The sequence below is a fragment of the Catharus ustulatus genome, chromosome 8 (assembly GCF_009819885.2).
Source record: "Catharus ustulatus isolate bCatUst1 chromosome 8, bCatUst1.pri.v2, whole genome shotgun sequence".
Lineage (NCBI taxonomy): Eukaryota > Metazoa > Chordata > Aves > Passeriformes > Turdidae > Catharus > Catharus ustulatus.
In genome coordinates, this window is record NC_046228.1 from 34,528,243 (window position 1) to 34,540,312 (window position 12,070).

Genomic DNA, 12,070 nt, shown 5'->3' on the forward strand with positions numbered 1-12,070 from the left:
GCACGTGGCATCCCATGCATGTGAAGCGCATGGAGCCAGTTCCCCAGAGGCTGCGGGGCCAGCTGGTAACACACAGATCTCTGCACCACGTGAATCTGCCACGGCCCCATCCCTGTGCTCCCCCCAGCTCCACCTCGGAGGTTGAGCTGTAGCCAAGAGCAATCCCACCCCAAGCTCCCGCAGTACTTGCTGTTTGGGATAGCCCAGGCTGCCAGGAGTGCAAAGGTGGCTACCAGGACTGCAAAGGTGGCTACCAGAGCAGACACCACAGAGAGGAGGCTGTAAGTTCGTGCCCCACAGACTCCGTGTCAGTAGCTTTTAAAACTGTAGAGGTTTGGTACTTACAGGCGGACCTGAAAGAGAGAAGAAAAATAAACAATAATTATTTTTTTAATTGATCTTGTGAACTGGTTAACAAGGAAACTACAGCTATTAAAGACATCAGGTACATCTTCTCTTTAATACAAGCAAATTTTCCCCTTCTCTTCTGCTTCTGATCCCATAGAAGCCAAACTCCCCTCTTGGAAGAAATTCCTTCAAAACCTTTGGGTTTCTTTTATTTTGGAAATCTTTTTTTTGGAACCTGCCAGTGTGAAGCTCTGCATCAGAATGGTTGTACAATATGTATCAGGGCTTAAACAGCACATTTCTTTCATCAGTTCCCAGAAAATTCCTCAAAATCCTGACAGATATTGTGTGTGCGGAAAGAAACCCCTGGACTCACTATTTTGTGGTTTCCTCTCTGTGGGAGAAGCAAGACACACCATACAACTGTCAGGGGTTTCTACATTTTCCATACTTTATAGACATTCTGTTTTCTTTTTTTTTTTTTCTCTTCTTGGAGTGCCAAGAAGGAAGGCTAAGCAGTATAACAGGCGAGCTGACAGATAACAGGCAGCAACCTCCTCTTTGCACAGTGAGCACCTGCAGAATACGTTCTCATCCTGAAAATACCCCTGGCTGAATGTCCACAAAAGAAACTGGAGATTTGGGATGAACAAACGTTTTCCACATTGGAAATCTCTCCCTAAGCATGACTCTCTCACAGCAGGTTTGGTGACCTGAAACTGCCCTGTCAAAAGCTGCTGTTAGACACAACTTTCATTGTGGCTGATCAGAAGAGGCTACCTCTAGAAAGCAACTTTTGATTAAAATACAAAAAATAATAACCACTTTTATGATGGCTCACAGAGCTAAATACAACACTCGCAGCTGGAAGGCTCAACAACTCACAACAACTCCAATCAAATTTTGCCCAGGAGCTCAGGGGCGACCCAGATTTGGTTGGCCTGGCAATTGCCCACCACTGGTGTTGATGCTGAGGTGACTGTCCTGCTTGGTACACCAAGTCTAAACAACAAAAGGGCTTCTGATCAGACAGCTCATTTAGGAGGGCAAGGTCAGACTGATGCCGGAATCCTAGTTTATTCCAGACTGGCAGAAAAGAAAGGAAAAAAACAAAAAAACCTAGAGTTTTCTGAGTCTGGCTTGGATGACAATAAAGTTCTGTGAGAGAACTGTTTTGGAGAGATTTTGTTTCAGACTGAGTGCCCTGTCACAAGGTCAGTACTTATAGCTTGCCAACACACGGACTTTATTTCCATTAGCAACGCCACAGACCCTTAATAACCCACCTACCTGTCTGCGTGGACTCATGGATTGCATGAACTGAACTGCTGAGCTAATATTAAAAGAAAAACTTAAAGACATGAACCACCCCTGCCCTTGCAGCCCAGACAGAACCAGGCAGCAGCACAGCCTGGTATTGCCATACCACTGAGAGCAAACACAAGTTCTTGTTTGCTCCAGAAGCTCCGTGCACAGAGCAAAGTAAATCAGCAATGCTGGCAGCCCTGGGCCACACTCCCCACACAGATCAAAGGAGGGAAGGCTAGTGGAGGCCCATCTCTGTTAGGTGCCCCCTATAAAATTAATGGTTATGTGAAGGGGACTGCACAGTCTTGTATAAACACTCCTCAGTGAGCTGCAGGGACACAGTCTTGGCTGCCATAAGTCAATCGGGAGAGACCATGCAGGGACTGGGCTTCAAATGCCGGGATCATCCGTGTGACCCAGCAGAAAGTGAAGCTCTCAGACAGAGTCATTTCCAAAAGCAACATCATCTTGCATGACTGGAGGAGGAGAAGGAGGAGGAAGGAGGAAAGATGTCCTAAAGAAGCAGGAAGGGAGGAGGTGCTGCTGGGTAAGCTGTTGCAAAGCATAGGGGATTTTACGAAGCAAAATAAAGCTTCAGCAAAATGCTTTGGTCATATTGTGTCACAGTGATAAATGACAAGGAGGAGCAGAGGCTCTAAAGTGGCTCAGTCCCTAATAGAAGTAGTAAATTGATGCACATTAGAGGGAAGAGTGGGTAAAGGAGGAGGGAGATACTTGAGCCTCTCCTCTCAACAGCTCCAACCATCAGCAGTGCAGTGAGCTCAGCCCTGGACAAAGCTCTGACAGAGCTGCTCTGGCCTGGACAGGGATGTGACAACCCTGCAAGCCAAGGCAACAAACCCACAAGCTGACCTGGCTGCACAGGACCCTTTACAAAAGCCACCTGAACTGCAACAGAGCCACCACACCACCACTGCATGTAGTCCCTGTGTCCCATGTCTCTTGCAGACCCAGCCAGTTTGGGGCAGCCATGTGGAAACTTGGCCTGCTTGCCCCCTCGTGGTCTAGGTCTTGGTGGTGAACTCCAAAAAGCTCCACAAACAACCAGGAGCCAACAACCTTAACACCCACAAGTACAAACCCCACCTATTGGGGGCTCCTCCTCTCCTTACAGCAGGCTCTTTTAGGGTGAGACAGAGGTGGTGCTGCACAGGAGATGAGCTAGATCCCCTTTCCATGCAAACAGTCAACAGAGAAGCGATAAAAGCAACTGTGAATGTTTTCCAAGCCCATTCCACAGCAAAGCCCAACCAGCAGACACACCCGGAGCTTCCAGACCACCAAATTCCTCAGGCTTGCATGGACAGAGAGCCCACACTTGCAATTAGCACCTCCAGACCCCGTGTGTTCTGAAGTTGATCTTGCTGGGACCAGAGCAGTGCCAGTGCTGGCACACGGGCTGCAGCACGAGCGTCCACCCACGGCGGGCTGCTCAGGAAGCATCTCTCCGTGCTGGAAGGCACTGGAGAGCTGTAAGTGACTGCAAGTGCTGTTTATCCAGCTGTGAGGCTTGTGGAGCAGCGGGGGACGGAGGAGGGGACGGAGAAAACGTGTCAGGAGTGGACGAGTGGGAGGAAGCAGTGGTCTCCTGCGAAGAGGAGACCTCCAGAGTACCTTTGAAACTGAGCATTGAGAAAACAAAGAATTCTTGTAGGGGTACCCAAGGTCCCTCCAAACATATGGCCTCTGGAAATTAGCACCATCTGCACTGTCCTTTCTCAGCTGCTCTGGTTTTTGCGCAGACAGAAAACTTCCTGAAAGAAGCTCTGCCTTTCCGTAGCCCAAGTGAGCAAATGAGCAGCCACCTTAAGGGCAATTCCACCTCATTGCACATACAGGAAGACCACACCTGTGGTGAACAGCAAGGAGCCCTCTGCTCACTTGATCTCATGGCCTGTTCAACCAGCCACTGACCACAATAGAACTGCAATGATTCCTTTTCTCTCACCCACTGAGAGAGATAAAATGCCACCCTCCACACTGTTTGGCCTCAGAAATTTATCCTAATCATGTTCCAGACTATCAGATGTTACAAGCTGGACAAAGAGGAGCAGGTTTGGTGAGAGGCCTACTGCTGATGACAGAGATATTCTCCAGCTTGAGGCTGCAGTGCCCTCTGGACCGAGAGGATCACTGAAATGATCCCATCTACTCACAGGCATTTCCTGAAGTCTGGAAAAGTGTCCATTCTTAAAAGGTTCCCAAATGCTGTTGCTTATTTTTTCCCCTCTAATTTCTTGGATTCAGGCAGTACAGTGTCTGCAATGTGTCTATCCTCCAGCCTGCTCCAAGAACTCACATACAAGGCTTTTTTTTTCCTCTTGTATAGCATACATAAGACAAGGAGAGAGAGGGAACACGAAGACATTGTTGTTGCTTACTTGGGTCATCCCTACTACACACTCCAGCAGCAGGGAAGATGCAAACATGTAATCCATCCCTGTGAGGAAATCCAGCCATTTCACAGACCCAGAAGCCAGCCTTAGGGAGTTAGAGAGATACTGTTACTTCCTGACATTCAGGGCTATGTTAATTGATAACAAGATAGCTGTGGCCAGGCAATTAGTTATGAAATGCTGATTAAAATGTCAGCAGCCTGAGCATGACCTTACCCAGGGTGGCATGGAACCCTTAATTCATGGCTCCATGGGCATTCAGTGCAGACTGACCCCATTTTGGAGCAGGCATGCCCCAGCTGGGTGCACGGAGCACAAACAATGGGTTTGCCCTGTTTTAAACACTGGCCATGCTGCAGTTTTCACATTACACATCCAGAGTACTCATACTCTTCTAGAGCCAACTTCCCTACCTCCATCAGGGGACAAATGATACAAGGGAAGGTGGAGGGAACATTAACTCAGAGAACTTCCAATGAAAAAGCAAAAATGCCATGTGCCTTGTTAAAATTCATTATTATTAGCTGTAAAAAAAAGACAAAAAAATCTTGAAAATAATAGGAAAAATTTTAAACACTGACTACCCAAAGCACAACCTCCAGTAATTTGGCTTCAGGTTTTCTCAGCAGTGGCAGACAATCTGTATGGATAACTCATTCCAGAGAGCAGAAGGCCCTTATAAAAGGCCAGGCTCCTCCACCCCTAAAACATTCCCTTCTTGGCTACACCCTTGCAGAGTGGCAAGAGGTTCTTCAAAGGATTGCAGAAATGTTGGACAGTGAAAGGACCAAAAAATGCGACCAACGCTAAGTTGAGGCAACAGGTTATGCCAGTCATCCAAGCTCGCCCCTAAAATCAAACCCATGACATCACCGAGACTCGGCAGTTAATATCAGCAGCTGTTGAGGATAAAAGTCACTGCTCAGGCACTCTGAGCATCCCAGCACACCACCAGCACCAGCCCAAGCCAAGCAGAAGGCCGCAAGCACAGCACCAAAAAAAGTCCACAGGATGCTATGATCAAAGCAGACACCAAGGTGAAGCCTCACAGAAAAATCAACATGATTGAGCATTAGTCTCAAAAATAAAAGAGGGGGTCTGCTAGCAGAGTTTAATCACAGATCCCAAGTGCATCTCCAAACATCTTTGCTTGTTTCAAAATAAGGACAACGGAGACAATCAGCCTCCAGAGCCAGAAGAATCTGATAAGGGTAAGTGGGGCCTTTGGCATAACCACAGCCAGCCCGTTAGGCAAATTAAAGTGCTCAACAATATTCAAGCAGAAATATTCTGACGAACATCTGGGAGAGCCCCTTGCAAAAACAAAGGGCAAGAAAGGGTCAAGAGCACATGGCCCACACAGTGCTGGCTGCAGCCAGGACAAACAGAGCCCCTCTGGCACTGCCAGGGGAGAGATGGTGGGATGGTCAATGCTGGGCAGCACAACGCTCATTTTGGGCAGGCATCCATGGGTCAGCAACCTCTTCCCAAGCAGCAAACAATCACATTTGTCCCTGCCATGCTGAACCATTTAGCACCACAGAAAGCAAAGAAATCCAGGCTGGGAAAGACTCCCAGGGTCAGCTCACCCAGTGGGTTTTCATGCTTGAAGGCCCCCCCAAGGTTTTCCAGTAGTGATGTGGACCCCTGGATGGTAAATGGAAACCTTATGGTGGCAGACTCATTCCACTCCACCACCTTCTGCCAAAGAGCCAGCATTCCCCCAGGCTCCAGAAAACCACCAGCCCAAAACTGCTGTTCCTGACTATCCCCCTTTCTCTTCCCCTTCTGCCTCCCCTGAGCAAACCAAACAGAGATTAAAGGATTCCTGTGAAATGAGAGTGACATGAAACTGAGGAGGGAACATCTTCAAAGCAACCAAAGGAATAAAAAGTCTGTACCTAGCCCATTTGGGCAAATATTTCTCTAACCTGTTGCTGTCCTCTGAGGATAGCGACACCACGTGCTTCCCCAGTGATCCAGTCCAGGCAATACCCAAGCCCTGATTCATAAGGTCATATTTATTATCTTTCTTAGAGACTACCCAAAATTTCCAGTGTTGTTGTTTAAGTCAGTCAGTGACCTCTGATGCACAGCAAATTCAAAGAAGAGAATTTTTTTATTTCTCTCCTTTTTGCGGTTACCTCATGTATTTGATGTCTGCTGTCCTGCTCCTCAGTCTTCTCTTGTCCTTAGACTAAACAAAACCTAATTCTTCCAGTCTCTCCGCAGAGGCCATGTTTTCTGGACCTCTGGTTGTTCTCATTGCTTCCCCTCAGTGGCCTTTTTGTCTCTTGAAAAGTAATTCTTAAACAGCAACTGCCTCCCCAGCTCACTGCATGAGTCAATGGCAGACAACTTAGTGAAGGCAGAAGGCGTGGTGTCTATTTACCTTATCCACAGGGTTTTACTCACAGAGGAAATATGAGTTCCTCCCTGTCACCATCTCTGCCTTGCCCTTATGTTCTGACATGTCACTTATTCTCATGAGTCCTCAAAGGCTCTTTTCTTTAAGATATCCTTGTTCTCGGGTGCATCTGGCATTCATGCCCTGGTGAGGAGGAAGGTCTCCTCCTCACTCACAAGGAACAACTTCAGCCTTTTCTTGGTGTCCTTGACAGTCCCACCTCACCCTGGGCTCCCAGATTTTCATCATGCATAGCCATTCATTTTAAATCCTTCCAGCTTTACTTTCCTCCTGTCTTGAAACTCACCTTGCTGAAGACTTCATGATTTTCTTTAGCTGATCTCTTCCTGTAGCTTCTTTGCACTGGGACAACTCCAACTCGTGCCTTCAACAGTTTCTCTGTCAGGCTGCTGAGTTTTCACAACTCCTTCCCCAGCTCCTGTTCTCCAGGAGCACCACCCCAGCAATTCCCAGCTCCTGTGTTTTTGAAATCCACCTCAAACACCTGAGCACCAGAAGCACCTCACAACTCTTAGCCTGAAGAGTGCCAATTCAAAAAAGGCACCACCCCAACAACCTTTGGCAGATGTTTGATAACCTCTCTGGAACTGCCACCCTACATCCCCTAACACATCCTCTTCCCCTCCAGGAATAAGAAGGTGGCATCTGAAAGCTCTGGAGAGATCCAAACCAGCTGGAAAATCGCAGCTGATTGTTCAAGAGGAGTCTCTCACTTCTGCACTGAGGAGCTGGCCGCTTCTTCAGCACTCAGCCAGGCCCTGCACAAGCCCTATTCCTCAGAGAGCTGCAGAATTAGGAAGGAACCACAAGGAAAAAATGGCCAAAGTAAATCATGGCTGGGTGAAGCAAAAACCAAAATCCGTGGCATTTTTACTTCCTGCTGAAAGTTACAATCTCTCTCATGATGTGGTTGTCTGGGGATAGTAGAAAGTTGGACCTTACTAAGCTAATAATTATTTGAATAAATTTCTCTGCTCATGCACTTCAAATGCAAACGGCACACTTTATTCACTTGGTAAATTGCATAATTCATTTAAATCCTATATAACTTTTGCAATTAACAGCTAATTTTAATAACTAGTGCACTATTACTTTTTTCTCCCCTCCCCTAATTTTTGTTATTCTTCTCTCTTTTCCATCTGCTAACTCTTTTCTTCTTCCTTCCTCCTTCCAAAATACTTTGCAACTTTTATAACAGCAAATTCTGTCACCTACCCAGGGATGAACAAAAGACCATTGTGTTCAATTTATCTTTTAATAGACTCCTTCCTCAAATACCTCACGGACTGCCAGTACTGTCTTCCAGACCCTGTCTCACACCCTTTTGAGTTATGAAAATGTTTGGGAGGGTCTTTCCTTTAGCCGAGACATTCTTCCAGCCCAGATGATTGATAGCTCCCAGTTACCACTAATTACCCTATCAGCAGTTGGACATGAGCCTAGCCACAGTGCTCTTCCTCCAGAGGCCAGCAATGCATCCCTGTCGCTCGTTATCCTCTCCTTCAAGGATGGAACAAACTGACTAATTAGAGACACCATAAATTCTTCCTTCAGGCTCTTCCTGATGCGTCGCCTTGTTTCCAAACAGAGCATGTGGGAGGAGAGTGGGGCTGATGCTAGTCCTTTCAAAAGGAAAAATGTGATGGGGTTTATGAGCCCAAGTGGGTTTCTCAGCGTGTTTTATGGAGCAGAAGAGGAGAGTATTCATTCAGCCAACTCTAGCTGATGCTTTTTAGCACATCTCAAGCTGGAGAAGTTGGCTTGGCTACCCCGTGCCCAGTGGGAGCCAGGCTGGGGCAGTACACACATATGGAGAAAACCTGCGTTGGCTTCCCTTACCTAGAATGAACTGAGCGTGCAGATCCCCTCCCTGCTGCCTCCAGTGCCAACACCAGATGCACAGCACACACTACGGAGAGAGCCATCCAAGTGGAAAGGCAAAGAAGGAACCCCAACCAACTGCTGACTCCTGCTGAGCATGGTCTGGAAGGCACCTGTAATCTCTCATCTTCCCAACACAGCAAATTTGACTCAGTACATCTGCTAAATTCTGTCAGGACCTCCATCTTGTTCGAGAGGGCAAGATTTTTTCTTATTTAGGCATACAAGTGGTTATTTTTAAGGTAGTGAGAAGTCCCACTATCATCTCAAAAAGAAAAGGGAACACGATGAAAATGGACAAGAAATACTGTCCCTTCCTCCCAGAGTAGAGAAAAAAATAACCTGGAGGAAAACCAAGCAAGTTTACACATGAGTTACTCTGAAGCTCTTCCTCCCAGACAAAAGGAAAGGCCCTGAGGGCACAAGGGGAAAAGGGCATTATATTTAGAGAGAAGTTTCTCTAATGTACATGGGCCTTGTGGTACACCTGGTAAAAAAAGCTTGAGGCTTCTCATCCACTGCTAAAGAGGCAAATTCTATCAAAACAGGAAATGCTCACTGTTCTAGAAGAGACCAAAGAGAAGGAATGAGAACCAAGGTCTCCAACAGTTTGCTGCATGGGAAAGGCACGTAGAAAAACCCATGTGGAGGAGAGGGGAATGGCTGAGTGCATGCCAAACCATGTGGGCTGGGGATGGCGCATGCCCCACACCAACCCTCGAGCCAAGAGTCACATGTTTGTAGCTTCCCTTCCTACAGGGCCTGAGAGCCACTTCCCATCACCATCCCGAGAAACTCCAGGACCCTACCCATTAAGACACAGTTTAGTGCAATAGCAGAGCACAGGGATCTATCCAGGATGGCTTTGGAATTCAGAGACAGAAATACTCATCACAACCACACTTGATAACCCCCATCTCCACCTGCTTCCCCAGAAAATAAACTTTTTCTGTAAGCACTCAGGTCATCCATAAGCAAGAGATCACCACACACATGAACTGGGGATAAACTAAAAAACACAAGGCTACACCCTTCAGAACAAAAACACATTTCTTGCTCCCTCTCCTCTCTTCTGTTTTTAAGGCCACATTAAAGCACATTGCACAGGGGATGACAAAGAGCCTCACAATACCACAGCTTCTCCCTGGGTTTCAGAGGGGTCAGAGCCAGGTACACTGCTCCCTGTTGAGCAGAGAGCTGACACGCGGCTCCCTCGCTGTGACCAGGGGAGTGCCACAAACCTGTAAGCTCTGTGGGTGATTTTGGGGTTTCAACCCCTCTTTCATATTTGTGGCGCTTGTATATTGTAGGGTCTAAGGGGAAGTTAATCTGTAGGCAAGGACTGCCATTTTGGGAGACATAACTACTCCCTGTTTGCTGCCAGAATCGCTCTAATAAGGAGCTAATATTTAAAAACTAAACAAGAAAAAGGATTTTAAAAAATCCCAGCCCATTGTGTTCTTCAGCTCCGTTAGGGACGAGGCCAACTCCCAGCAGCTGCTGTTGCCTCCAGCAACATCTCCTCCCTTGGACAGCAGCAGCAGATGACAGAGGAGAAGGACAAGAAAAGAGCAGCCACCAGGATCTGGCTGCATCCACCCAGTGCTGCATTCCAGCACCAGGTTCAGCCTCTGGAAGAGCCCTCCCAAAAGGTCCTCTACCTGCTGCTGGTTGAGCTGCCCAGCAAGGGGAGCCTGGTATGGATGGGACAGCTGGGTGGTCCCCAGCGAGGCGGACACACTGCCCGGAGCAACACCAAATCATAATAAACAAGTCCCTCGCACAAAGCTCTGTCAGCTCAGATTCCAGCTCAGCTGATATAATCTTCATTTTCTCTTTGAAAGAAAGGAAAAAAAAAAAGTAAAAAACCAGACATCCTAAGGGAGAGGAGTGAGGCAAACGACGGATTGATACTGCCCGTGTGTGCCTCAGCCCCCCATGTGCTGTTAATCAGCTGCCCCCCTCCGGGGAATACGCTGATTTAATTACCGCCTGCTCACCCAAGGCACTGCATGAGGAAGAAACAGACACTGAGTCTCAGCAGCCAGGCTAGAACAGGACTGGCAAGCAGAACAGGAATCATCCGAGCCCTGCTTTGGTCCAGGCAGCCCATGCAAGCGGGCTGCCACCCAATCCCTTGCGTGCAAGAGGTAGAGAGCATCAAAGGGCACATCAAAGAGCCTTGGGCACTGCAGAGGGGATGGATGCACCTTTCTTCTATCTGAAACACAACCTTATTTTGAGGGGAAAACCAAAGACACACAATGGGCAACCAGGAGGTTTCAGACTGGAAAGGGGAGAAATATTCAGATGCAGTAAAGGGCAGATACCCAGCTACCAGGTGTGATGTCACAGCCCACTCCTCTCACCAGGTGCATGGCACAGACCCCACACACAGCACATCTCTCCAACCCCTCTGACTGCCACACTGCTGACATTCTGCAGTGTTATTCTGGGATGTTTGAGCATCGCTCTAACGCAAACAAATACTTTCCAGGGCTTCTGCTTCACAAGGCATTCATAATGCCAAAGAGGCCACGCACAGACCTGGTACAGTTCCTGGAAGGGGAGAGCTGCATCAGGTGCATCCAACCTCAAAGTGACTCATCAGACAGTCACTTCCAAGGGGCTTCAGCACGAGGTGTGGGCTGCTGCTGCCCCACCCGGGGACAGCCAGGAGGTTCAATAATTAATGGTCGCACGCTCGCCTGCAAAGGCTGGCACTAAAAGCGTCACTGCGTCTTCAACAGTTGCCAGCGATGGGAAACTCATCGGAGTGTGTTCGGAGGGGAAGAAGGTTAAGATGATTAACTGGTGCTAACAAGTTTAGGATGTGGAAGAAGTATTTTCTTGGACGTCCATCAAAGAGAGGATTGAATGTTCCCCGGCGGAGGGGGGGCGGTATATGTTTAACAGATGAGGTTTCTGCCTCCCGAGGCCCGCCCAGCCCCACATGATGCAACCTCTCCCTTTTAAAGGCTGGCTCTGCCCCTGTACCATCAGCGTACCTGCGGCCCCAGCCTGGCACCGGGGCTGAAAGGCGATCCGCGGGAAGGAAAGCTGCCCTTCCCCTCTTCCTGTTGATCTGCGTCCTGGGACACCCTCGGGCAGCGGCAGATCAGCCTGGTCCTTGCTCCCCCAGCAGGGCAAAGGTGTAGGCAGATGCCCGGAAAAGGCAGCAGGGAATCAGGTATCACCACACTGAAAGCAGAAACCTTGGAGAGGACGGCTCCTCTGCATCCCACTGCAAAACTCCTCTGTGCCCCACCACAGGGACACCAGAGCCATCCCAGCACCCCACTTTTTACCTCCCCATCACGCTTGGTGCACGGCAGCACCTACACTGGCACCAGAGTCCCCTTGGGCACAGCTTCGGAGCGAGCCGCTGGGTGCCTGCACCTCTCCTTCGGCCCATGCTGCGCATTTTCAGCATTTTCAGTATTGCCAGCGTTTCCAGCGCTGCTCGGCTTTGCGCAAGGGGCTTGGCCTTCCCTGGCGGCCGGCTGGGCCCAGCCTCCTTCCAGCATGGGCAGCACACACGTGGCAGGGCCAGGACGTGCGTCAGGGCTGACGCAAGCCAGCCCGGCCATGTGCGCCCAGCCCAGGCCTGGGAAGAATCCTGCAGCCCGGTAGCACGCTCACGCTGAATCAAAGCCGTCGCCGTACAGTAGCAGCGCAGTGTGCTCCT

At 48.8% G+C, this 12,070-nt stretch overlaps 1 protein-coding gene across 6 annotated transcripts in view; it reads right to left on the reverse strand.

The window, feature by feature from the left end:
- The window catches only part of COL13A1 (collagen type XIII alpha 1 chain), an 83,430-nt gene that overhangs the window by 55,835 nt on the left and 15,525 nt on the right, over positions 1-12,070 (reverse strand). For all 6 annotated transcript variants that reach the window (XM_033066750.1, XM_033066754.1, XM_033066753.1 and 3 more), the window contains one exon: positions 346-353. In XM_033066750.1, coding sequence (XP_032922641.1) covers positions 346-353 — 8 coding nt within the window. The remainder of the gene's footprint in view (positions 1-345; positions 354-12,070) is intronic.